Genomic DNA, 25,943 nt, shown 5'->3' on the forward strand with positions numbered 1-25,943 from the left:
CCCCCAAAACAAACAAGCAAACCCACCCACAAACTTTCCTTCTTTCAGGAAAACTATAGTATCTCCTTACAGCACCTTGGTCCAACCTCCTACAGGGATGCGCCATGGCAAATTTCAAAGAGACAGTGATGAACAAGATAAACTGCTACAATTTTCTTGGCCAGACATGGGAGGCTTCACATTTGAGATGCTCGTGATTTCTTCCCGTGCAAGGTGGAAGACATCACAGTTGTCAAATCAGCAAAAATTTGTGTAAGAACTTGTATAATAAGGGTTTGAGGAAGATTTAATAAGCTTTTCAAGCTATGTCAAACTCCCATATATTTTCTAGACTCGCTACTCTCAAGGACAGCAGATGCAGGGCCTTAGCGAGAAGCAGTTCTATCAGGAATCACAGGACTCTTGCCACAGAAGAGATCAAAAGAAACTGGTCACACTTCTCAACATTGCTACATCAGAGAGAAATCTGTAACCATACTGCGGGTCTGATTAGAAGGCTCCGTGACTGGAGATTATGCCAATGAGTAACTAAAATTTGAATACAGGCCCTATTAAAGGCCAAAAATTATGACAAAATTGCAGTGCCAACATGTGCTTTTTCAATTTTCCCAAGTTTTCCCATGCACCAGACTACAGAAAGGAAAAAATGCAAAGCTTACGGAAGAAACTCTGGATTAAAGGCAAGATCCAGTAGCACCTCGTAAGCCAGATGCTCACTCCCTGGCAACAGACGGCTTAGCAATGCCATAGCAACACAGTGATGGAGTGAGGCATGCTGGGCATAATCCGGACAAGTGTCTGCCTGTACAGGAAACAAAACAACAGATAAATGTACTGTATCATTTGTCAACAAGGCAATCAACAAGGACAGGAGGGTCAACCGAGACATAGATCTCACTGGAAAGACAGAGACTGAGGCAGACTACAAGAACTGTCAGCATTCATACCATGATCTTTCTGCTTCCCTGAATTGTCTTAGATAGTCAGACATCTTTTTCAGCAGCACACTTGGAAACTTTGTTCTCACTCTAGCCCAAAGACAGGCAAAAATATAATTTTGCCATCCAAAGTATTTTGGATCTAAATCACCACATCAGTAACTGTAAAGATATTATTTGCTAATGGGGCATTAAAAGACAGCTGAAGAGTCACCAGACCTAAGTCAAATATGAGAAAGAACATGGATGCAAAGACCAGTTGCCAGTCTGACACACTGAGTTGGAGAGGCCAGGGTAAAGTCAATTCCTCGGGTGAAAGAAATGAAAGGACTAATAACGATACCATTCTCCGAGCCAATGCTAACACAAAGTACTGCAGATGATATTCATGGCGCAGGATCCATGCAGATGAGGGAGTTACAGAGGGAGGTCTGGTCTGCCAGCTTTGATGCAGATAATCCTTCAAGCCTCTGAAGCCCAGCACAGAGCTGTACTATAAAGGAATCAGAAGTGGAGACAAATACTACTAAGACAGTTCGTGCTTGGAGGAAAGTAAAACATAGCTCTCTCCAAGGCCTACCCCCTACCTTCTCCCATGAGAATTCCTCTTGGCTACTCCAAAAGGGATATTTAAAAATAGCCTGATAAATATCTGCTTTTCTGCCTCAGGTCTCACCTGCATTCATCATGACCATCCCCACCACAGGTAACCAATAGTCACTGCCTACATCTTCCATAGTGCTTTGTAAGGCAGAAGTCTGGCCAGTGGCTTAAGAAGTTTTTCTCTCATCTGTCCAGATATCGCTATTAGTAACCAGTCAGCTAATTCAAGATGACAGAGGAAGGTTTTGAGAAAGCTTATGCTAGATGCTCCTTCTCTCTAGGGCTCTGCCATTTCCTCTTCAGAGTTTGCAGTCTTCCATGACACTCTCATTCTAAAAATTCAGGGCAACCAGAAGTGAAAGAAACCCCTTCAGTCGCTGTAGCACTCATTCTCTTGTTTAATTTTATCCCGTTTTTCTTTGTTATATATGCTTCAACCATCCCTTTCCTCCTCTGGCACTCAGTTATCTATTTTGCTTAGCCAAACAACAGTTATTTAACCCTTCTCAATGTTCTTTATAAATCCCTCCTTTAAGCATCATCATCATTCATCACCTGCTCTATAATTCCAGCTTCCCAATGTCAACTGGATATTGGAATTGAAAGACAGAAGATATTTTTCAGATCCTCGTCCCACCTATTCTGAAAATGGGGGGTATTTCTCTCTATAGTACTTTGATATTTTTAAAATAAAAATACACAACAAGTCCTTTTTTTAATAGTCCTACTAACATCACTCTTAAGCCTGGGAAGATACAAATACTAACCTCCCTCACAAGCATATCATCATTCACCTAGAACTTATGGTGAAAAAGTCTATTCTCACCTTGCTGGTCAGGCCTTTGTGAATGCGAGTGATGCTATTGATGAGAAAGAGGAGGGCAGTGAGGAAGGGGAAAGGTGACTTGGAGCCAACCAGGCTCAAAGGAGGTTTGTCTCCAGTGCAACTCAGAGATGCAATGTTGAATACAGATTCTGGTGCTGGGGAACAGGACAGAGGGTTGCACAAAGCAGAACATGGCCTGTGTGAACAGATAAAGAAAGACGGGTCAGGTCAAAAGCACTCATACTACTGAAGAATTTTCTTGTAGGAATGTTACTCTTTGAACTGTGCCACCCATTGCAGTAAAACAGAAACCCCGAAGCCTGTGCAAGAAAAAACCTAGTATCACAGTTGGTCAAGTAAGCATGATCGCCATACAAGCTAATGCTAGTGAGCTGTCATGAATTCTAATCTTCAGCCAAATTGTTCATGATGTGCAGAAATACTCGTGCAGTGACGCATCTCTGATATCAAACATTTGAAAGCATTGGGCCTTTGATTAAAAAAAAGTACACATTTCCCCACGTACATACGTAAACCAGGCTAATAAAGCTGCCCACCCACTCAAGACATTTCAATAATAAATTGGCAGGCAAAGCCAAAAAGCCAGCTTATATCTAAAATTGACATTGCAAAAATGCTGCCCCATATGTACTCATGAAATGCATATTTTTAAAGTCTATTCAGAAAGAATCTAGCTTTAACGTACGTCAGCGTGAATGTGCATACTGCTCTTGGTGTGTGTGCTCACTCTCCGCAGGCAAAACTAGAACTTTTCATACCAGCAGTGCTTACAGGGCCCACACTAGACATACCCATGTCTGTACAGGCAAGACCACTATAATGAAGAGTGACCATAAGCATGTTGCTCAACGGTAATGGAGCAACAGAACAAATCCTGTCAAAGACCCATATCATTACTCTATGACAGAGAACTAATTCTTTAAATGCATTGCTCTTCTTTCCACTGGCATTACCATGTAGGAGATGCGTGAACACATCTGGGGCTCACAGAGTACCCCGAACTCCTGGACCTAATCTGCCCAGAATGTTTAGACAAGATTGTCAAAATATTAAGGCAGAGATTAGCTGACTCTTCATTTTTACCAGCCAGTGTTAAGAACAGCCTAGGAGAATTCTTGCTGATGGGCTTTTACAGCTTGACCAAACCCATTGTTTTCAGACCTCAAGGACAGGCAGGAAAGGGTCTAATGAGTACCCTTGTGTTAGAAGCTTTGGTGCTAAGAGCTTCAGACCTCAGTTCTCAGTCATGAAAGAACATGGGCCAAACTGTTTGGTGACCGTTCAAATACCACTTAAACCCAAAGATTTCAAGTGCCCCTTATATCAGATGTTCTCAGAAGCAGACGGATGTCTCCCTGACTACAAGTTAGGCCTTTTAGGTTCCCCCTCTCCAGAGGATTGATCACAGGCTAGTAGGGAGGCTCCCTCTACAGCAGAAAGGCAGGATATCTGCAGTGCTTAACAGTTCCCAGAGCCACAGACAAAGTTTGTGTTATCCAAATGTCTGAAAGAACAGTTTGGTATCTGGCCTTTCACTTTCTTGCAGGGGCTTTCAAAGCCTTAGTGAAGCTCTGCAGGAGCTTAAAGACGACAGTCTAGTTTAAATTATTTATATAAGCAGCATCACACAGAGCACATGAATGGTACATGCACACACACACTCACCTCCCTGATGTAAGAGGGACTCAAATTGACGTTACTATTTGTTTTTTTCTTAAACCAGTGAAACCAAAGAAGAATCAAAGCCAAAAATGACTAAAATCAATCTGAAATTGATACGAAAAACACAGCTAGATGGAAGGGCAGAGATGCAGACCCTGCAGCAGCACCAGTAGGAAAGGAGGAACTGGAGAACTTCTGTGGCTATCATGCTTTTTGCTGTGAGGGGAGAGGGGACAGAGCAGGGTGTAGACAGAGCCCTACTGCACTCTAATTCACACATATGGGGCACATGTGTACAGGGGAAAGAAACGGGATGGGGAAAACTGCCACACAGTACAGTATAGAAATGAGGCTCCCTTACCTTCTGGCAACAGCATCTTAGCAGTGAAATGATTTTACCTGAGCAGGTCCCACATGCTGTGTATGGCTGGCTGGCTGAGAAGGGGCTGCAGCACCTCAGATGTCAAACGTTCCAGTTCCTCTAAGCAGTCAATTGGATTGACCGATGGCTGCAGAAGACATGGAGAAAGACAGGAAAAGATGGTGAATGAAGGCATTCCAGTGAGGGCAAAAAGGCAGGTTGATTTAATTGCTTTCTCTGTGTTTATTATCTTTTTGCCAGACCACATCATCTACAAAGTGGTACTGCTCTAGGTTAGAGCTGGCCTCACTGCTGGTAGTGTGGAAGCTGAGAGCTGGCACCTCAAGGTTTTCTTGCACCCAAGTATTAAAACGCATCACAGAGATTTCTTAATTGGCTGGAAGTAAGGTATGGGATCCTTGGGATCACGATTCTCTAAATGAAAGCTTGCCCTAAGTGGCTAAACCCCCCTCCCCATACCATCTACGTGCTGATCTTTCCATTTAGCTTTAAGATGACACAAAGGTGATCAGAACTACCTTGATAAAGCAGAGTGGCACCATGAGGGTCTCCAAGAAAATTTAAAAAAAAAAAAAAATCAACTGTATGAAGTGCGATTGACCTACCCATCAAAGCATGACTGTGGATGAACACTGCACAGAGGAGGATCTGTGGGTTTTAGAGAACCATCCGAATTCTTCCGACCCTAGTGAGCAATATTCCATGTTGAAGGAACATGCTGGCAAATTTTAATGTTCTTTCCCTTCATTAGAATGCTGCTTTAGGATACAGAAATACTCATTTCTATAACATAAAACCTGATTTTCCCCCCAGGTGAAATCCCCTCCAGAAATCAGTAAAATCTACATGAAGATGTTAACCTTAGTTTTTAGTTGTCTAACAAAAATATTCCAAGACAGTTCCAGTATACACTAATCTAGTTACTATACAAGTTGATTTTTCTTTTTTGCGCTAGTCCATTCAAATGTGCTACATGCAATTTTTTTTTTTTTTAAATCAGATTAGCTAACCACAGGTAGATGATTGAACCTCTTTTTAAGTGGAAATAAAAAAATCTTATGTCATAGTTCAAGGACTTAAGAAATTATTTTGTCAGCCACTCTTCTGGGTTATCTATAAAGGTTGAAAAGGAGTATTAACTTCTTGGTTATCCTGGTTCTCTAATGCTCAGGACCTAATGACAGCATGTGAAGGGTACTACCAACCTTTGGGGCACTGAAAGATACTGGCAGTTTCCACCCCAGCCACAGCTAACAAACTCAGTTGCTTTGGGCAAGTTTCAGAGGAGTTGCAGAAGTGTGAATAACTATAGCCATTAAGTTACCCCCACACCCTGAAGACGGCTCTCCCAGGTCAGAACTCAGGCATGTCAGTTGGGCAGAAAAGAGGAAATCTCCATTTATCTTTAAAACATGAATCTTTAAGGTAGCTAAAGTATAAGACATTATTCTTCAACAGCGTCACACTGATGTGTCACCTTCAGAAAACTCACTTTAAAAGATGGTCACATACTACAACTGTAACTGGGTTACAGAATCTGACCTTAAATGTCAGTGGGGCAGCAAATAAATTTATCTTTATTGTTTCCTATCCAAAGTTCATATGGCATGACCCTCAATGCTCAATCTTCCAACCAGATTATTGCAGTGTAGCTGTCCACATGTAAGCTCTCAGACCACAGCAAATGAGAAAATGTGCAACTTGATTTAGGCCACAAGGAGAAAGGACTGCCAAACTAAATTAGGTCATATTTGCTTCATGCTTTGGATCTCTGCAGTAAATCAGAACAGTCACAGCTCTAGAACATACCTTGATCGAGACTCTGAGCCCAAAGGAAGAAAGGACAAGAAAGGAAGACAGTGATATTTGGCACTGCTAATGTGAAGGATCAGCAGACTTACCTGACCCTAAATGCCATGCAGCCTGAATATGAGCTGTGGTAGACAAAATCTAGTCCTCAGCTAGATGCCTCAATGTCTGTCTTTTTCAGCATTGCCTGTAAGTTCAGGTTTTCAGAGGTAATACACAAGCTGATGCTGGCGAGATGAAAAGACACCCTGTATTTTCAGGCCTTACCTGTTGGCTGCAAGCACTGTAATAAACTCCCAGGTAGATCACATAAGTTGTGGTCAGAGGCTGGAGAGTTTGCCAAGTTTCTGTCTGGGATATCTCCTGGAGGAATTTTTTCAGACTGGTCTCAAGGAAGGGCTGTAAGCCTGACACTTGATTCCATGCTACTGGAGGAGGTGGAATCTGTTCACTATCTTCCGAGCTATTAGTGAAACACAATGGAAGAATGACACAGGATAGCAAATATGTCTCAGAAACAATTGTCTCTCTAAACCATCATTTTTAATAGCAAGATTTCCAATTGCATGTAGTCTGGAAGGCAATACCCGACAACAGCCACCAGGGGGGGCGGGGGGGAGAAATCTTTGCACGGTCCCACAGACCAGACCAAATCAATTTAGGCAGAAAGGATGAATGCAGAATCTACTCCTGAAGGCTTAAGTTTCTTCACCTATCCTACTCTGTCCTTGAGCTATGCTCTAGTTTTACCGGACACACTACCTCAGTATCCAGCTTTAGTTACAGAGTTTCTTGCTTTTCACCAGAAAAAGTACCTGTGTCTTCAGCAAATCCTACTGCTTTGATGTCTATCAAAACCAACAACCTCCTAATCCTGACCCATCTTGGTCTCTGCAGAGAGGTTCTTTCCTCCAAACCTCAGGGAGGTTACTTTCTTTTCCCCAAAGGGAAGATCAAGGGAAATTCCTAGCTCCTTTCAGCAGGGCATTTGGCTAACACTGCCCTTCTGCCCCATAGCTGAATGCAGATTTTTACTCCTGCCTCTTGTCAGGCTAGCAGGTATACAGCTGTCAGATTAGATACCCCTTCTGACCTTGTGTCAGAGGGAATACATCCCACCATGCAGGGATTCACATGTGGGACAGTAAACCATCCAAAATGAAGGGAAAACAGAAGGCTATAACCAGGTCTCCAAATCAAAGAGAGGAAAGACAGGATGCCAACTACTCGGATACACAGAACTGGTGACAAAGAGGGCCCACCTGCTCAGCTTGGCCTGCAGCTCTGCTGTGTAGCCTGCTGTTTGCGTCACATGTATCAGCAGAGTAACTACTGCCGTAGCTCGCTGGACAGACAACTCAATCACAGGGCTCTTCCCACGGCAAGTGCTGAGCAATTCAGGCAGGGACTGCAGTATCCTCACCAGCACAGGGTAGAGATCCCTATAGTATGAAGCACAGAATAGACGAGGTTGGAAGGGGTCTCTGGAGATCATCTATAGTTCAACTCCCGGCTCAAGCCAGGTCAGCTAGAGCAAGTCTGCCCAGGAACCTGTCCAGTTGGATTCTGAATCTCTTCAAGGATGGAGAGTCCACAATCTTCCTGTGCAACCTGCTGCAGTGTTTGATCGCATTCACAGTAAAAATCTTTTTCTTACACTTAAGTGAAATTTCCTGTATTTCCATTTGTGTCCATTGCTTCTTGTACTTTCACTTCATACCCCTGGAAGAACCTGGCTCTATCTTCTTTACACCCTCCCATCACTATTTATAAAGATCGCTAAAATGAGATTATGAGAACCATCACCACCACCAAAATAACAAAAATAAACAGACATGGAAAAAAGATGACAAAGGAAGAATACTGTCATTCCAAATTCATCTGAATGGGACCCACCTAATACTCTTCCTCCAAGCATTTAGATAATGTCTTGGAAAACTACTTTTATTTTATTGTTTCCCTAGTTCTCAAATTCTTAGCCAAAGTATCCACAGTTATAATCATACAAATTTAAGGAATCTTCTGCTGTTTCTCTTTCCTCAACGCTATTTACAGTGCTAAAAAATTATATACAGTTTTTATTCTTTATTAGCCAATACACCTGATTGGGCTGGAGACCACAAAATGCTGCTGCGGAGAGAGAATCTCCCTTCTGAAACTTAATACTGGCCTTCCTTTTACTCCTCGTCAGAGCAATGCCATAGCCATCTCTGTGCTTCCAAGTCAGTGCAATTACAGGAAGAAGATTCAATGCTTGAGGTAGGTCAGACTTATCCCAGTGCAGACCTTGACGGTCAAGCACAAGAACTTGTACTGAACTGAAAGTCGATGCAGGATGCAAGAGTTTGTCTGCATCAGTCTGCCTCACTTAGCATGCATGCTGGTGACTGCTGCCCATAGACTGCCTTTATGTCATCAGATTCAATCCTAGGTGTGCTGCAAACTATGTGTCTTGATGTCACAGAAGCACAGAGTATTCATGTCTTCAAGGGGAAAAAGATGCAGCCCTAAAAAGTTAGGGTGGTCTCCCATAGTACAGAGGAGAAACAACAAAATATCAGTGCTTAAACACAGGAGATAAAGAACAACCAGAAAAAAGACAATACTCAACACAAATACTTTTCGAAACTGTGAGTTTTACTGCAGGAGGCCAGAGAAAGGGAGATAAGACTCCCTAAAGGGAGTAGAGACTAGGCCTAGAGATCCCTATATTTGCCCCTCTGGAACAGGATGTCCATTTTCTTTGCTGTGCCCTCCACCCCATTTCTCCAGCTTTGGACTGTACCTGTAGAGATCACAGGCCTGACCATAGCCAGCCGCCACAGCCCACAATCGGAAGGCTTCGGTGCTTAGCCTGATGGCTTCTTCCCTTGGCAGAAGCAGATCCAGCGGGTCTTCAGCTATAAATCGACTTAACCGACTTTTCATTTCAAATTTGTTAAGCTGTAAAACAAACAAACAAAAAAGAAAAGAATTAACAACAAAGACGACCAAGGGCTAAGAGACAACAGTTGCATGCATCATTACCTCACTACTCTGACACACCAAAAGAGCTGCAGATTTCAATTCAGCTCATTCTAAACTCCTCTTGCGCTGTTCAAATCTGTCTTTATCTTGTGTAATCTTAAGGAGCATAGTACAAAGGATCAGTAAATAGTCAATGGCTATTAAGAGAAGTATTCCTGGAAGGGATGCCTAGGTGTTACCTAATCCATTCCTAACACAAATCAACTACACCTGAATCATTCCTGACGGAGGTTTGTCTAGCCCACACACGCTCTTGTTTTGGATGCTCTCTGCAGCATTTAACTGATTTTTAAAAAATATATAATTATCCTTCTTTAAGTAGTCATAAATAGAACTCTATTAGTCAAGATTACATGTAAAGATATATCTTATGAAAAACACTGTATACAAAAGTACTGAATTGATGCCGATATTCTTTTTGGGAGGTCATACTACATGGCTTTCAGAGGTTCTACAACCTAAATCTTTCCATGATTCTGTGTTTATTTTATAAAAAGGGTACCTCCTGCCTATTACTTTTATAAGATTATAGAATTTTGATGCCTTGGAAATGTTCTGAGGTTATTTTAGTATTGAATTAAGCATGACATGACTCATTTGCAGTTCTCTAGAAATATTTTTTATCCCTCCCAACAACTGGGTATTTTTGCTTAACTATAAAAAAAGAGCTTCTCTTTCCTTCTCCCACACATACAAAGCTTGTGTTCTCTGTCTAAACAAATGAGATAACAATGTCTTTTTCACAACACAAGAACATATTATAGATAATTTAAAATTCAAATGCTTTAGAGACATCTTGTAGGGAAATCAATACACACCAGCAAGAAAGCAAAGGAGCTGATGAATCAAACTACGAATTCTGACACCCATCCTACAGAACAGGGGGCAAAGTCAAATTAACTTCCAGAGGAGGAAGATGGAAGAATTTTTGGTAGCTAAAATAAATTCCTACATTGATAATTTTGATTTAGTTTTTTTATGATCTTCCATTCCCATGTTTAAGTGCTTGTAGCAAGCCATATGAGAGTGCAACAGAACCAAAGCCTGAGTGGCAGGAACCTTGTAAGCAATTTTTGCATGGCTTGAAACACCTGGAGTACACAAAGCCTGAAATAGAGTAAAATTCAGAGATTTTCTATTAGGTTCCTAGCACCACTTAACAGCCTTTAAATATCTGACTATCCATCATCAGCACATTATTCTATGTATTTTATAGCACAGACTGGTGGTGTTCTGCTGATGTTAGCAATTTCCTGGATGGCAATTTATTAGATGCTATTAACAATACCGAACCAAAAAACCCTAAGAGGTGCTCATTGCACTGTAATGGGTGCTGCTGTTGGTAGAGGTTATGCATTTATAGCACCAGTGTGATGACCTATATGAGTGAATGCAATTATCTCTGAAGTGGAAAACCTGTCCAAAAGTAGATAAGAGGGGCTGGAAATACTGATAAATGACCTCTGAATTATTAAGACAAATGAGTGTCAGGAAAGTTCAACCAGAATTGTAGAACACAAGGATAGTGATTAAATCTCTGGTTTATACAGTCCTAAGCCGCCTATCACTGGAACACGGGAGACTACAGAGCATCACACACCAATGTGTGCTCTAAACATCTGCTGTTGGTCAGTTTCACTGAGCTGTGCCATGTGATTTTGCATAACTGCGCTATGTAAAACAAAAAAAAAGCAGAGAAAAACTTGAGACAGCTCTTCTACTGGGACACACCAGAAGGCATCATTATTATGACGCCATGAACAATTCCTTCAACACACATATGCACCTTCTTCAAAATTATTATTTCAGCTTCAGCTCAGAGTCACGTCCAATTAATCCTCTATCTTTACTTAGAAAGTAAGGCACAGAGAACAAACGCCTTTCCAATCAGAAAAGCTCTTCTGAGAACCGCTCACCAGTCTGGCTGTTGCATTTCGGCCTCCAGATGCCAACACTCTGATGAACTTCATAGCAGTAGCACAAGCAACTCCGTGGAGGCTGGTGAGTAAACACCCTGGTTCAGCCACTTGGGGATCCCACTGAGTAGGGAGAAATTCCCTGACAATGGTCTCAATCAACCGAGGACAGTCAAGCAGCTGTAGAGAAATATCAGGCAGCACAAATAACTAAAGGTATGCAACTATGCAGACATGCAGAAGACATGCAAAACACACAAGTTTGTCTGATCTCCTTGCCATAACTTTACCTGCTTCTTTCTTCCCTTTTTCAAACCTTTCTCTACTATTCCCAAGCTCCTGTACAATGGGAGATTTACCTGGCTGCATGCTTCAGAGGAGTGCCTTGCTATGTGGGTGAGGATGTGCAGTATATCCAGGACTACTGTTGGAACAGGTCGTACCACCTCCAGGATGTACCTCAGCCGGTGCTGGATCCGTGTCTTCAAAAGTCCCTGAAAGGAGGCGGGGGGGGGTGGGGGGCAGAATTCCATTATGCTCTTAATGATGGCTCTCTGAACTGCAGTTGCTGGAAGACTAAAGCAGATTCAATTACATCTTCTGCAGAGAGACAGTTTTAAAATTACCAGTGGGGAAACAGAGATAAGTTTCTGTGGATTTGCCAGTACGCTGAGCAAGAGTTAGCTCAAGAGAGCAGGAATGACTGAACTTCTGTTCTGAATTCTGAAACTAGTGGGGTTTGGATACTTGTGTTTTCCAGAATATGAAACTGTAAGTAACAGGGAATAGGAAAACAACCTTCCCTATAAAGGACTACTAAAACCTAATGTGGCTGAAAAGGGTTCTCATGCTCCTTGAATCATTTTGGCTAGACACCACCTCCACTGCTCTTAATGATGGCTCTCTGAACTGCAGTTGCTGGAAGACTAAAGCAGATTCAATTACATCTTCTGCAGAGAGACAGTTTTAAAATTACCAGTGGGGAAACAGAGATAAGTTTCTGTGGATTTGCCAGTACGCTAGCAAATGAGCAAGAGTTAGCTCAAGAGAGCAGGAATGACTGAACTTCTGTTCTGAATCAGACCACTAGTGGGGTTTGGATACTTGTGTTTTCCAGAATATGAAACTGTAAGTAACAGGGAATAGGAAAACAACCTTCCCTATAAAGGACTACTAAAACCTAATGTGGCTGAAAAGGGTTCTCATGCTCCTTGAATCATTTTGGCTAGACACCACCTCCACCTAATGCAGCACTCTGTCTGATAGTACCTGTTATGTCAGATAAAGCTGACAGAAGCAGAGAACAGACACCAATTCCTATTTTGCACTAGGAGAAGAGAGATGCAGAGAGATTATGTGATTTTTATTTTATGGTTCACAGAGCAGAAGGCCACAATCAGTGGTGGTGCTAGGAAACAAATCTTCAGTTTAAGTGACAGCATTATGCATTCATAGTTCTGGGAAAAGGCAACTCCACAACACCCGAGTTCATAAGTACCGACACTTTTAAAAAGTTGTGGCCAAGCAAGGTTGTAGTTCTAGGCCTGACTGAGCTCAGCTGCTAGTTTAAATACTCCTTTTCCAACTGTGTGGAGTAATTGGGTTGTAACAGCCAACAAGTAGGTAGAACAGTGGAAAATTTTATCCCAAATATTTTCTGAGTTCAGGCCACTTGGAACAAGTTAAAATCCATTATGCTGAACCACACAACTGTTTTCAGAATCACAAACTGATCTCATCTCTTCTATCTACAACTCTTTTGTTAAGCTTTTTAAACAGCGTCACCTAGTAGAATACATCTGAAATCATGAAGCCTCTAAATGAGACCAGATGCCCAAGTACAGTAATTCATTTGCCCAGTAAAGCTTTTAACCAAGTGCCATTTGAACACAGGCTCAAGTACATGGGCTAAGTGATGTGATCACAGGTTTTAATGATTGCAGAAGGCAAGAGAGTTGCATCAGCTTCACCAAGGTTGGGTTTCAGATAACAAAGATTGCTATTTTTAGATCTCCTATCAGGAATGTGGGATTAGGCTTAAATATGTGAGGAATTCCTTCCAAATGCTGTAACTCTTTATCTGAGAAATGCAAATATGAAGAATGAAATTGGGGAAATGCTAGGTAGCCACCTTATGTCAAATACAAAAAGAGTGTCATTGTATAAATCTAACTAGTTCTGAACTACCTAGCTGTAATGCTCATGTTTAACTTCACAAAAGTGCATACAGACACTTTAATAGTGGCTGGAACCTTTTCACTTGTAGCTCAAGTAAGTGAGCTTGAAAACCATGTCTGTATGCAGTCTTTCAGCGAGCCTTACAAGGTCATCAGTGTTCTTGTTGCCAATTTCCCTAGAGGAAGTTAAAGATACTTAACGATACTGAAATCACACACGTCAAGCCTCAACATTTTTAGAGATCAATAAAATAACTTTCCTGGTAATATATGACAGGAACATAACATCCAACAAGCCAGGGAAGAGTTCTAATTCTTGTTCAGAATGTTCTTAATAGCATACACAGGAGGATAGACATTTCAACAGCACACATAGCCACTGTGCAGAGCCTATTTTCCTAAAAAGATTTCAGGTCTAGCTCTGTGCTTACCTTTACAACATCATATCGGGCCACATCTGGATCTGGCTTGTTTTCATCCTTTAATTTTTTATCTTGAGACTTCTCTGTTCCATTTAATTCTTCCTCTTCCTCCTCTTCTTCCTCCTCATTGTTGGGGACAAAGGGGAATGCAGCCATCCCTTGGTACCATGAGAAAGTCCAATCAAGATATTTCTATGAGAGTAAAAGCACATAAAATAAAATTTTCACAAAATAATCATGGAAGACAAAAAAATTTCAAGTATGCTTTTGATTACGGAATGCTTTATTGATTCCTACTTAACCCCAGGAAAACAGGAACACAATAAAGGGTATTGGAAACATGTACAAGTAGAACGCAATGCTTTTTCAGGGAAGTGATTTTAACGTATGACCCACACACACTTGGGAAACCATGAAAAGCAATTACTGTGTGGTGAATTAAATTCACTACACAGGTAACAGAAATGCAGCTTAACTGGAAAACATTTAAGATAAAACTAAATAAATAAACCACCAAGGCTCTAGAAGTTAAACTGGAATTTGGCATTTATTGGCTCTATTCCCATTTCTGGATCTGTGTGGAACTTAGGTCATAAATAATACAGAATGGTCATGTAAAAATTGGTATGTTAAAATAAAGACTGCCTGGTGTATTTTTTCATGTTTGTTTGGCTTTTGTTTGAAAACCCCTCAGCTTCAGCAAATAAAAAAACCCCTTTTTTGTTCACAGCTAATGACAGTGTCAGATACTCTCAAGTTCTAGGGCAACACTGCAATAAGTGAGCTTTCAACTCTTCAGAGAGGGGACTGCTCCCATAGCAGATCTACTTCTCCCAAAATGTTTTAGAATATAAAAGACAGTCAAATTGAATGTTTGCACTACTTAATAACTGCTTTAAATTTCCATTTCCTGAACTGGCAACCAGAAATAACTACCACATTAGTCAGAAAAGAAGTGGTAGACTTCAACTAAACCCTGAGCTGTTTTGAAAAAATTCAAATGGAAGTGCCAAGGAAACGCAAGTTATTATCAGACATTAAAAAAAATTTAAAAAAGCAATATTAAACAAAGTTGGTGAGTGAATGACATGGTCCGAAGAGGCCTGACTTTAGGGTACAAAGCTATGAGTCCATCTGGAATACAGAGTTTGGGACTATAGCCTTCCTTCCATCAAGAGAAGGAAAAGCACAAGACAGAGTATCTGGGTCTTCAAAGGAAACAGAAGAAAGGTGCTTCCTTCCCACAGCCATCGATGAATGAACAAAACCTTCAGACAGCATGATTTTTATGCGTGTTGATCTTCTGTGTTTATAGTGGGGATAAATCCTGTTTCATCTTCCAAATCCTGGAGCAAAAGGCCAGACTTCCAGCCCTGTCCCTTCCTCAGAGACCTTCTGAAACTCAGCAGCATGAGACTCTAGGAAGGACTCTCCGAATGAGAAAAATATACTGACACAGCACTCACAGTGCTGCTTTTGGCATCGAGAGAGTCAGCAATCCCCGCTTATACAAGACATCACGCCACAAGCTTTGATCAGAGAATCAGAGCACTGCAGTTATAAACCAGAGTAATATCAGAAGAAAGAAAAGCACATCAAGAAGCATTAATTACCTACCACGGGTGGGCAGGACTCATCTAGCAGAACACCATTAGGCTCATAGCTTAGAAAAGGAGCAAGATGTGGAGAAAGCTACCCAGTCCTTCATTTCTCTTGCCTCGCCACTAGGGAGAGCTATAAAGGCCTGGGAGAAGTTGCAGGGGGCTTCTTGAGATCTACCTGCTCTTCTTTATCACCAGCCCCTTTGCAGTCTGACACAGGAGCAGCTCTCATGGAAGGAATTTGAAACACAGCCCACAGCATGCTTTGCCTATAATGGGCTGCTTCTGTCCAACCAGGAAGACATCTTAATCTTGCCGCCCAGGGCTCTCTAGTATCTCTGAACACCCAAAAGAAGTTTCAACCTTCTAACAGGAGAAAAGGCATCAGGGAGAAAATAGACACATGAGAAGGTGAAATTAGGTATTTATCAGTGTAAGAAAAGCATTTGAGAACAGCAGAAAATGGACAATGAGAGAAAAAGAAAACAGCATCATTATGAGGCATAAGGGAAAACAGGGAGAATATTTAACCTGTTCGGAAGCAGGAAAACTACAAAGCAAGAAGCCAACAATATAAGAGGCCATATTAAAAAAACTAAATTGTATACATATATTAGTAGTGGCCTGATCTAGATTGTAAAGACGTCAAAAGGAAGAGAACCTCAGCAGGCTGCACTGAATTTAATCATGGAGCAGAACTAATTCAAACAGGAGAAAAGATGTCCGAATCTCTCAAACTGGGATAACGCACTCTCGTCTGTCCCAAGAGCACAGCAATGGCATTCTATTGACCATTAAGCTAACCCATCCAGCAAGCCTTTGTTCAAGCTACTTACCATATCTTCTCATTCTGATTCCTGTAAACAGCTCAGCATGAAATCAAACCCAGGCACTTAATCATTGTCTCACCTCATCATCGAGTGACACCAGCAGAGCCCGAAGAGCACCAACAGATGCTGCCATGACATTATCCACTGCATCATCCAGCGAGAAGCGCAGCAAGAAGAGAAATCCAGCATCAAGCAGCAGACGCAGAATGCTGCCCTTCAAGGAGGCAGCAAACTCTCCAGCCCTGGCCTGAAACGTATGCCACACAGAGCCAGTGTTAAAGCTCAACTGGGTACATCTCAACATTCTGTGTGTCTGCCTCTTCCCATTTCTACTGTAAAGCAGCTAAACCGCGTGCAGGTTTTTTTCCTTTATTTTCTCCTCCTTTCATTCTACAGAGGCACGTAACTCCCGTTCCTTAATGCAGGAAACCTTTCTTTCTGAAGTCTGGACCCATCTTCTGACTTCACCCTGTTCTGCCCCATCATTCTCAAAACCACACTGTTTCTTCTTCTTCTGCCTCCACTGCTGTTGGAGGGAAGGTTAGCACTTCCCCTAAGAGTGAGGCGGAAATGTGCACAGAAGTAAATATTCATTTTGCTTTATGCTATTGGCACATCGCTCTACGAGTAGGCTGGTTCATTTTCACCTCCTACAGAAAAAGCATATCATGAGGCTGGCTCAGACAACAGGAGCGAAAGGGTCACTGCCAAGGACAGGTTTGTCACAAAAGTAACACCAATAAAATAGCTTGTGTTCAAAGCAACGACAGAACTGAAGTTGCAGCACTGCTGCTGAACAACACTTGGAAGCATCTCCCTCCAGAGAAACCTGAAACTTAGTTTGTTATATCCCAACACTTAACTTTTCTAACAGCAAGGAGATCCTCAGTGAAAAAGAATGCCCTGCTGGTGATTTTGCTCACCTTCATTGAATAGTAGAAAGCAAACAACTAGTACCAGAGAATCTGGGCCCTGATCCACCAGAAACTTGAATTATGGGGAGGAATTCCATGGAAAGTGACTGACTTACCTTTTGAACAATACGACCCAAGACCTGTAGAGCCAGTGTCCTCTGTTGAATAACTTGGCTGCGAGACAAATGAAAGAGCTCTTGGAGAGAATAACCAGCCCTCTAAATGGGAAGGGAAAAAAAAAAACCACACAAACCAACACACCTCAACAAAAAACTCAGGTATAGGTAAAAATAGGCCCCTTAAAATAAGATTAACTGTACAATACTACATAACGGGAGGTAAACTGCAATGCAATGTTGTTTGCTGCTTTGTGGCAATTGCAAAAGAGATTCTAATCATTGATGCGACAGGAGAAAACTGACTTCTTAAGAAAAGGATGTATGTGCGCTTTTTTCCAACACCACAGATCCTTAAGGGCATTAAAGGGAAAAATCATTAATGGAGTTTTCTGAAAGCAAAGCAGTTAATGCGTACAGACCCAACTTCTCTTCGAAGCTTGTTTCAAAAGAAAATCATCCATCCACACTTTCCTAAGGTTTTTGTCATTAAAAAGCCTTGACACAAAAGCAATCTGCCAAATAAAACACAGAAAACGGAAATGGGCGTGCCCTTTCGACTACATTACACCTACCTCTGCCTCTTCTCCATGGTGATGCAGGCCTAGATGTGTCGGTAAATCAGCATCTGCAGGAATTAATTCTCCTTTTAAACTGAATCGAGCTTGCATTCCCTACAATAGAAGGGTGGAGGGAGAAAAATATTATTTCTATTGCCTTCCACTCCATTAACCACTTAAAATACCACTTCTTACATCAACTGCTGGAAGGTGACGGTTCAAAAACTCCCCAGGTCAGGCCTCAAATTCTTCAAAAAATTTACTCCCCTCTCCTTTTTTCTTGGCTTTCAGACCTGTTTCATCCCAGGTTACAGTTGCTAGACTCTCACTTCCTAGCTCTATTGAGCACTACAGACTGAACTGACCACGTATCATCCCACCCTGTGGAAGACACTGGGGAATATCTCAGCCTGATGAAATCTTACAGAATGAGTAACCCGAGGACTAGTTTTTGAAGCCTTCAAAACTGTTACTGCTGAGAAGCATGATCCAGACACAAACATGAAAAATATCAGTTTCTGCTTTCAAACCTTTTTTGTTTTCTTCTGCCGGGGTGAGGGCAAATCTTTCATCCATTCCAGCTTCTCAAACTCCACATTGTCCATATGAATCCATTCCTTCTTGGGCTTCACAGGCAGATCATCATCTTTGGGGGGGGCAAAAAATGGCAGTCTTACCTTCCAAGGCAGGAATGAAGAAAATACTGTTCCCTCTTTGCCAACCTACTTAAAGACTTAAAGACCGCATCAAATATAGGATTCATGTAAAATAAGAAGAAAACAATTTTCAAATTGACTGTTGGATGATGCATAAACATCAAAGGTTTAAAGCTGTTTTCATCTTCCGTGAGAGCTAGAAGAGGAAGTAAACAGCACTGTAATGAAATTCACAGACAAGGCTAATTTGGGAGAAGTTGAACAGAAGTCAGAACAGTCATAAGGCAAAGCGATCAGAACCAGGGCAGAAAAATAATATCAGCCCTACTTTTGAGAAAGCAAACTAATATCATCCAAGAAGGGAGGCATTAGGGGAGATGTGAAATGATTCAAAAGTATTAATGCAGAGAGGTCCAAGCAAATTATCAGAAGTTAGTATGATTTCAGCCTAGATACACTGGAGAGAGCACAAACACTACTATTCGTGCTTTCGTCACATTTGCGATGCTGCTCTTCATTCTGTGTCCCCTTCTAAAGACTTGAGGAGATCAGCTTGGGAAGAAAAGATTGAAACAGCTGAACATTTACACAGCTTGCCTCTGAAAAAGCTCAGTGGGAAAACTGGACAGTTGAACAAGAATTTCAAAGGTGCAAGTACTAAAGGAAGAAATTACTGATTTAACTTTATAAAGAGCTTTGACTAGAAGAATTTGAGAAACAAGACGTTTATGCCTGACATCACAAGAGTTGCCCTAGGAAAGAGACAGATCAGCGTGTGGAAGAATCTCACAAGTGAAGGGACAGGAGAGATGTAACTGGAAATTATCTGAACACTAGGAAAGGTAATGCTTTGCTGCTAGGATACTATCCCATACCGGCATGAGAAGAGATGAGCTAAGAAGTCTTTGCTATCTCAAGAGAAATCACACATAAGGACAGGAACAGGCAGTCTGAGGACATTAAAAGCAGCAGCATCACTCCTGCTGGAGCAGCCCAGAACTCATTTGCATTGCAGCTATTAATGCTAGTGCTCTGGTCTTCTCTTGCAAGGAACAATGAGTCCCACTGAGATGCTCTTCTTTCATCAAATCTTTTCCTGCTGATAACTGGCCTGAAACCTAACCTTTTACTTTCCTCCAATTAGCAGATAAACTTTCAGGAAGGGCACTCATCCTTTCTAGGACGAAGCTTCACCATTATGATCAATGTGGCATTGAGTCAGGCAAGGAACCAAGTACAGAGCTATCTTCTGCAGCCAGAAAGCTGTTCCACAGAATTTCAGCCAAAGGCTCAGAACACATTTTAATTGAATGTTATTTTAATTGACGAGAAGGAAAAAGCATCTGAAATATAAGAAAGTGGAATGTTTGTGGGTGGTAGGTACAAAACTAGAGGAAATAAAATCAGCAGAAAAATGAAATCTATTGACATTTGTAATTCAACAAATTGTTTTCTTCATTAATCACTAAATTGATAGGGTTGAGTTAATCATTCTATGACTAGGATTATGCATATTACCACCAGCCCTTAGTATTATGATCTTGTCAACAAGAAAAGACGGATATATATTCCAGGGCATCAGCAGATTGTTCAGTTACTGAAAAATCCCTTTACAGAAACACAAGCTGACAATGTGAATGCAACATTTGCACTGAACTTTTTCAGACTTGGATTATATTAAAGGTTACCACCCAACCTCTTCCCTTTCTGTTTTGCTTCCCCTTTTGTCTCGGTGCCAGAATTTACTTTTCTATTTGATAAGATTACAAGTTGCTAGATAAAGGCTTCACCATCTTGTTTATTAGAAACAGTAGCCTTTTATCTCATTAGAGAGGCAGGTTTGACTTTTGAGCAATCCCATTGCTTTGTGTCGTCATCCTCCCTCTGGGGAAATTCAGAATGACCGTTTCTGCTGGGTTATTCATGATGAGTTCTTCTGAGCACGAACAGATGCAAAATCCCAACACTAAGTGCTAATGTCAAATTAATATTTTACATCTCTTGTTGGCCAAGATAGGCTGCAGGCATAAACTCAGGTGCTAGAAAGGCTTCACTTGGTTTTATAACTGTGTTCCAGCTCATCCTTTCTTTGTTATTTCAAATATCCTGGGAAAACTCCTCTTCTTCCCTGTGCAGTCTTCCATGGGAAGCAAAAGATGTTGTCAGCACATAACACTGAACACTGGGCTATTCCCAAGAGCGCTACTACAATCTTGTTCAGCCCTTACAGGTTGAACAACCCGCTTCTATTGCTCGCAGGCGAGTAAAAGAATGTCACTTAACCTGGTGCTACTTGTGTACTTGATTGTTCTGGAACTAAAAAGAACTAAAAATAGTCCTTTTGATTAAGATGGATTCGTGGAAAAGTAAAACTTGGGGAGAAACAGCAAAAGGACTGTTCAGTGAAGTGTTTTCCTCCATAAAAGGCTAATCAGCTTTCCTTCTCCTGCACGTGTACACACACAGACACTTACAGACTCATCCCTCTCATCAAGAAAATGGTAAACAGTTGTTATCTCTTGCAAACACCAAGCTGAAATCCAGGAGCTATTCAGAGACCTCTTTAATCAGTCTGCATATTGCACTAGGACACAAAGAATGCATCAGAAGAGAGGATCAAGAGATGAAGACAGCCAAAAATTGACATGAAATTGGGGGAGAGGCATGCTAACGAGGGAGAGAGACATGCTACGAATAAAAGCGTGGGGAAGATGAGAAGGGGAGCCTAAAATCACAACAGAGAAAAGGAAATGGCTAAAGAAAAAACTGCAGTGAGGAAAGCAACAATCAGAGCAGAAGCTTAAGGGGAAAACACTTCTTTTCTCTGCCATGAGAATATATGGGTTGCTCTAGCTGCTGGGGATAAAGCAGCTTTCTCCTCATACAGACATATATTGAGTACTAAAGAGTTCTGTCATAAGAGGCAATGGGTCTGCACAATTCTTCCCAAAAAGTAGAAGAATACTCTACACCTTAATACTTCCCTCCATCCACAGCACAAAGAAAAGAACTGTATCCTGTGGAAATCACTGTGTGGGCTCTGAAATACAAGCCACAGAGTGGGGCCATCAGGAGCAGCGTCATGGTAAGACATACAGGCGCTATATGAGCAATTTCCCTAAGTGAGATTGACTGTCATCTCCATGCTATCCTGTGAGCAAATCACTAACTCTTACCTACCCAACACCCTCTTGTCCCCAACCAGTCCCAGTTAAAAGAAATTATTCAAGCAGCAGCTGAATCTCACTACCACACTATTCTGTCTCCCTGTTCACACGACTGAACAGAAGAGCAATGATGCCTAGTTTAAAACACAGTTTCCCTTCAGAGACCTCAGAACAAATTTCAAAAACAAAGCAAGACCTCCCACTGAATAGCTCACCTCTGTTACATAGCGTATAACCCTTCTAATCTATGGAGCCCAGCTAGAAATAACAGAGATGTTCTTTCTTGAACCCAAAATATATGTATTTTTTAAATATCATGATAAAATGCTGAGTTGGATAACTAACAAAGTGCCACATCAATCCAATCTGGATTGATGCAAACACCATACAAACCTTACATTTATGTTCAGAACATTAACAACACGGACTTTGTTTCTTACCTATGATTTCTACCTTCGTATTTTCTTCCTTCCTTACAGATTCTTCCAGACCCGATTCCTGCATGGAAAGAGATGATCCTACACCACACTGAGCCACAGGCAGAGATTCCACAAACTTCTCGGGTCTGTTCTGTTCCATTTTTAATTCCTTTTTCTGGCTTTCATTGCCACCACGTCGTGACTTTAAGAAAGCAACTAAACTGGAATCTGCAAGTGTTGACAAAGAGACAGACAGAGAAGAGACAGAAAGTCTCAAAATACTTGATATGCTTATAGCTCCTGCTATTTATGTTTTAGTCTTTTCATTCCCATTCCACATGCCCTCTTCTTCTGTACCATCACTTCTTTTCAAACTGAGGCTCTTAACTGCTTTATGACCTTTTGAGCACATAAGCTGGGTACAACTGACTGGTGAGGTGACACCAGAGAAAGAGCTGATAAATGTCTTTCAAGGTAAAGCAACCACAAAAATTCTAGTTATTCTCCCAGCTTACAAATAAAGAGATAATTGTTTCTTTCCCCCTCACTGCCACTGAAAAGGCACATCCAAACAAGACTATTCATTGTGGAGAGAATTCTGTTCTGTGACTTATGGGATGAACCCAGGTCTGACGGTTTGCCTACCCTGCCTGTGAACTGCTCAGTGGCATCAATCTGAACGCTATGAGAATACACGGAACAGACACCACAAAAAGAATTACCTGCTCTTTATTGAATTGCACTAGAGCTGCAGTGCATGGTCTAGACATTATGTTAGGAGAAGCAGATCTTGTTTGTTCTGAACTGACTCCCCATCCCGAGAGTCAATTATGGTCTGACAACATCCAGAACACAGATGTGGCCATTCTCTTCATGCTTTGGAGGAGAAGAAGAACATTTGGGAGGTAGGAGTGTTTTGAAGGACAGATAATATTCCTATAGCTCTAAAATAGGAAAATGTCAGAAGATCATCATTTTACTTTCAGATCTGCTACAGATATCCCACATAATTTTTGATGGAGCGCACTTTCTCTCTGAATACTCTTCATCTAGAAGATGGTGTTGGGATGCTTAGGCCAGAGGTGAGCAATAAGAACCTGCGTATTGTGCCTCTAAAAGGTACAGAGATACTCCAATAAGCAGTGTCAGAGATGTATAAAGTAACAGAATATAACACCTACATTGGTTATTTATTCTTTGGAGGACAAAGGACAAGCAATTCGGAAATGCTCTGTACCTGAGAGAAGTCATCCCAAAAAGGAAGTGACTCCCATGTCTCTGAAACAGTTCAAAGAGGATGCAGGGATCTATCCCACACTTGAGATTGCTGCACACTCTCCTCATGATGCAGTTTAAACCCCGCTTGGCAAAGGACAGGCATTCAGCCCAGTCTCATTAAAGCACGCATATTTTTTCCTGAATACAAGCAGAGCTCTCACTTTCTCACACTTCACTGTACACAGCAAGGAAAAGGCTGTAATTCATTATTTCATCATTTCACACAAACAGTGACAAACAAGTCACTGATTATGTCAATCTGTGCACGGTATGTCAGAAAGTAAGCCTACTTCTGCCCAGAGCCCCCATGGGCAAAACCAGAACAGTATCAGCAATAAGACCCTGAAGACACTGCCCAGCATGGAATTGCCTACCCATCCTCATACCCCACACCATGGAGTCTCATCTGCTTCATAACTAAGATGTTAATTCAGAGGCTGGGCAGCATTAAACACCCACAAATTATTCACACTCCTGAATACGGAGAAAAAGTCTCTTTAATCCACATCTCTGTGCCTGTCCAGTTCCCAAGTTCATCTGTAAACCAGGAATTTAGTTTAGGAGTTGCTTCATTGTGCATAATTCCCTAACCACAGATATTTTGGGAATGCCAAAATTACTGCCAGTTTCCTTAAGGCCTCAAAGACTGAAAGATCTACAATTTTAACCCATAGGGCATATAAACAAATACATTGTTTTAGAAAATAATTTATTGTTCAAAAATTCTTAAAATACATCCTATCCTTTTTAAACTCCTAAAGTATTCACTTCACTAATATCCCGAAGGACGGAGTGGTGGGGACAAGGAGCAAAGATCACAAATCAGCCACAAGAAGAAAGTGCATAAACAAGATTTTTTTTTCATACACATGCCATTGTTATAAGCAGTGAAGTTAAAAAAAAAAAAATTTTTCACCTCGGGTAGTTTGGAGAGCTCAGCTCTCTGAATGAAGGATGTACCTAAACATTCTGTCTGCAATTATTTTGCACAGTTCCTTTCCCACCTTTCCAGTTATACCCATGCTGCTTGCAATGAAGTCAAGATCATGAATATGATCTTTAAGCTAAACCCACAAAAGACTTATGCATCTAAAATGCCACTCACACCTAAATTTGATGCTAGAGAATCTGAAATTATGAGAATTTCAAAAACCCTTGTCTGCCACCTACATCTGCACGTCTGCTCTTCTTGAGCATACAAAATCATTGAAACCAATGCCAACAAGTTTTACAGTGCCCTAGATCACACAAAGTCTTATCAAACATACCACACACAGTGTTCTCCCCCATCTTGTCATCAGCTGTCAGTGACAGGCATTCCCAGAGCACCACTGTGGACAGGGCTCCAAACCAGAGACCAGACCCCTGCCAGAATGCCTGCACCCCACAGGTAGATAATTAAAACACTTTTTCCAGAAGTTCAAGACTAGTTGTAAGTTATTCTGCTCTACCAAGTACAGATTTGAACTGAAATCTCCCACATGCCCACGTTTCCCCTATCCGGGTGCTGACAGTTCTGGCCCCAGTCTTCGGTATTTTGGAGGGGAAGACCAAGGGCTGTCTCTCACCTCAGCATTGCTACGATCATCCTAAGAATAGCTTTGCTTTCTTATCTGCTTCAGAGAATTACATTTTAGGACCTCAACACATGTACATGTAACTAGGTATTTGGTGTGCAAAGTAACAGAGTGCATGGACCATCTTATCCCACAGCAAAGGGGAGATGAGACAGACTTAGGCTAGGCCCCCTCTCACTGAGGAATAAGCGCTCTTTAATTCCTTCACACTTAATTCTTACTCATAAGCTACTGACATGACATGGAAGCTAGATTATCCACATATGCAATGAGCAGGAACCCCAAGCTCTCATCTTTGATCTGTGAATTTGGTAAGACTTCAGGACACCTACACATTCAGTAAACTTCCACGTCTCTAGAATCCACCCCAGGAAGCACATACCCAGCTGAGCCAGAAGCCTTTCCTGCTCCTGCAGGATCTCTTCCTCAGACATGGACTGCAGCTTCTCCAGGTTCTCTTTGTGAATAGCTTGAGCTTCCTGCTCACTCTTTTGGCTTCCAAGACCCACTCCCGTTATGAGACAAGGCCGCTGAGAGGTCAAAAAGTCACCAGCTTTATCTATAAGATTCAGCAGAGAAAGCAGTTAGTGATTTAAGTGTCTACAGCATTATGAATGCATCTCAATTTTGTCATTACCAGGCTTGCATAATTTCTTTTTTTTTCACCTTGGTAGCTGTCCTGGTTTCAGCAGGGATAGAGTTAATTTCCTTCCTAGTAGCTGGTACAGTGTTTTGGATTTAGGATGAGAACAAAGTTGATAAGGCACCGATGTTTTAGTTGTGGCTAGGTAATGCTTACACTAGCCAAGGACTTTTTAGTTTTCCATGCTCTACTGACTGAGAAGGCTGGAGGTGCACAAGAAGCTGGGAGGCGGCACAGCCAAACTGGCCAAAGGGACATTCCATACCATGTGACGTCATGCTCAGTACATAAACTGGGGAAAGCTGGCTGGGGGGGCCGCTGCTCGGGGACTGGCTGGGCATCGGTCGGCGGGTGGTGACCAATTGCATTATGCATCACTTATTTTGTATATTCTTTTAT

General features: G+C 41.6%; 1 protein-coding gene across 1 annotated transcript in view; it reads right to left on the reverse strand.

The window, feature by feature from the left end:
* RPAP1 (RNA polymerase II associated protein 1) overlaps nt 1-25,943 on the reverse strand; it is a 45,086-nt gene that overhangs the window by 7,902 nt on the left and 11,241 nt on the right. The window contains exons 6-21 of the mRNA XM_009277549.1: nt 25,284-25,460; nt 22,068-22,274; nt 18,335-18,450; nt 17,820-17,918; nt 17,245-17,346; nt 16,294-16,461; nt 13,793-13,975; nt 11,544-11,678; nt 11,185-11,364; nt 9,027-9,184; nt 7,504-7,683; nt 6,509-6,704; nt 4,450-4,559; nt 2,368-2,563; nt 1,282-1,431; nt 660-802 (exon numbers count right to left, since the gene is read on the reverse strand). Of these exons, the coding sequence (XP_009275824.1) occupies nt 660-802; nt 1,282-1,431; nt 2,368-2,563; nt 4,450-4,559; nt 6,509-6,704; nt 7,504-7,683; nt 9,027-9,184; nt 11,185-11,364; nt 11,544-11,678; nt 13,793-13,975; nt 16,294-16,461; nt 17,245-17,346; nt 17,820-17,918; nt 18,335-18,450; nt 22,068-22,274; nt 25,284-25,460 (2,500 nt within the window). The remainder of the gene's footprint in view (nt 1-659; nt 803-1,281; nt 1,432-2,367; nt 2,564-4,449; nt 4,560-6,508; nt 6,705-7,503; nt 7,684-9,026; nt 9,185-11,184; nt 11,365-11,543; nt 11,679-13,792; nt 13,976-16,293; nt 16,462-17,244; nt 17,347-17,819; nt 17,919-18,334; nt 18,451-22,067; nt 22,275-25,283; nt 25,461-25,943) is intronic.

This window comes from Aptenodytes forsteri, unplaced genomic scaffold (assembly GCF_000699145.1).
Source record: "Aptenodytes forsteri isolate BGI_AS27 unplaced genomic scaffold, ASM69914v1 Scaffold146, whole genome shotgun sequence".
Lineage (NCBI taxonomy): Eukaryota > Metazoa > Chordata > Aves > Sphenisciformes > Spheniscidae > Aptenodytes > Aptenodytes forsteri.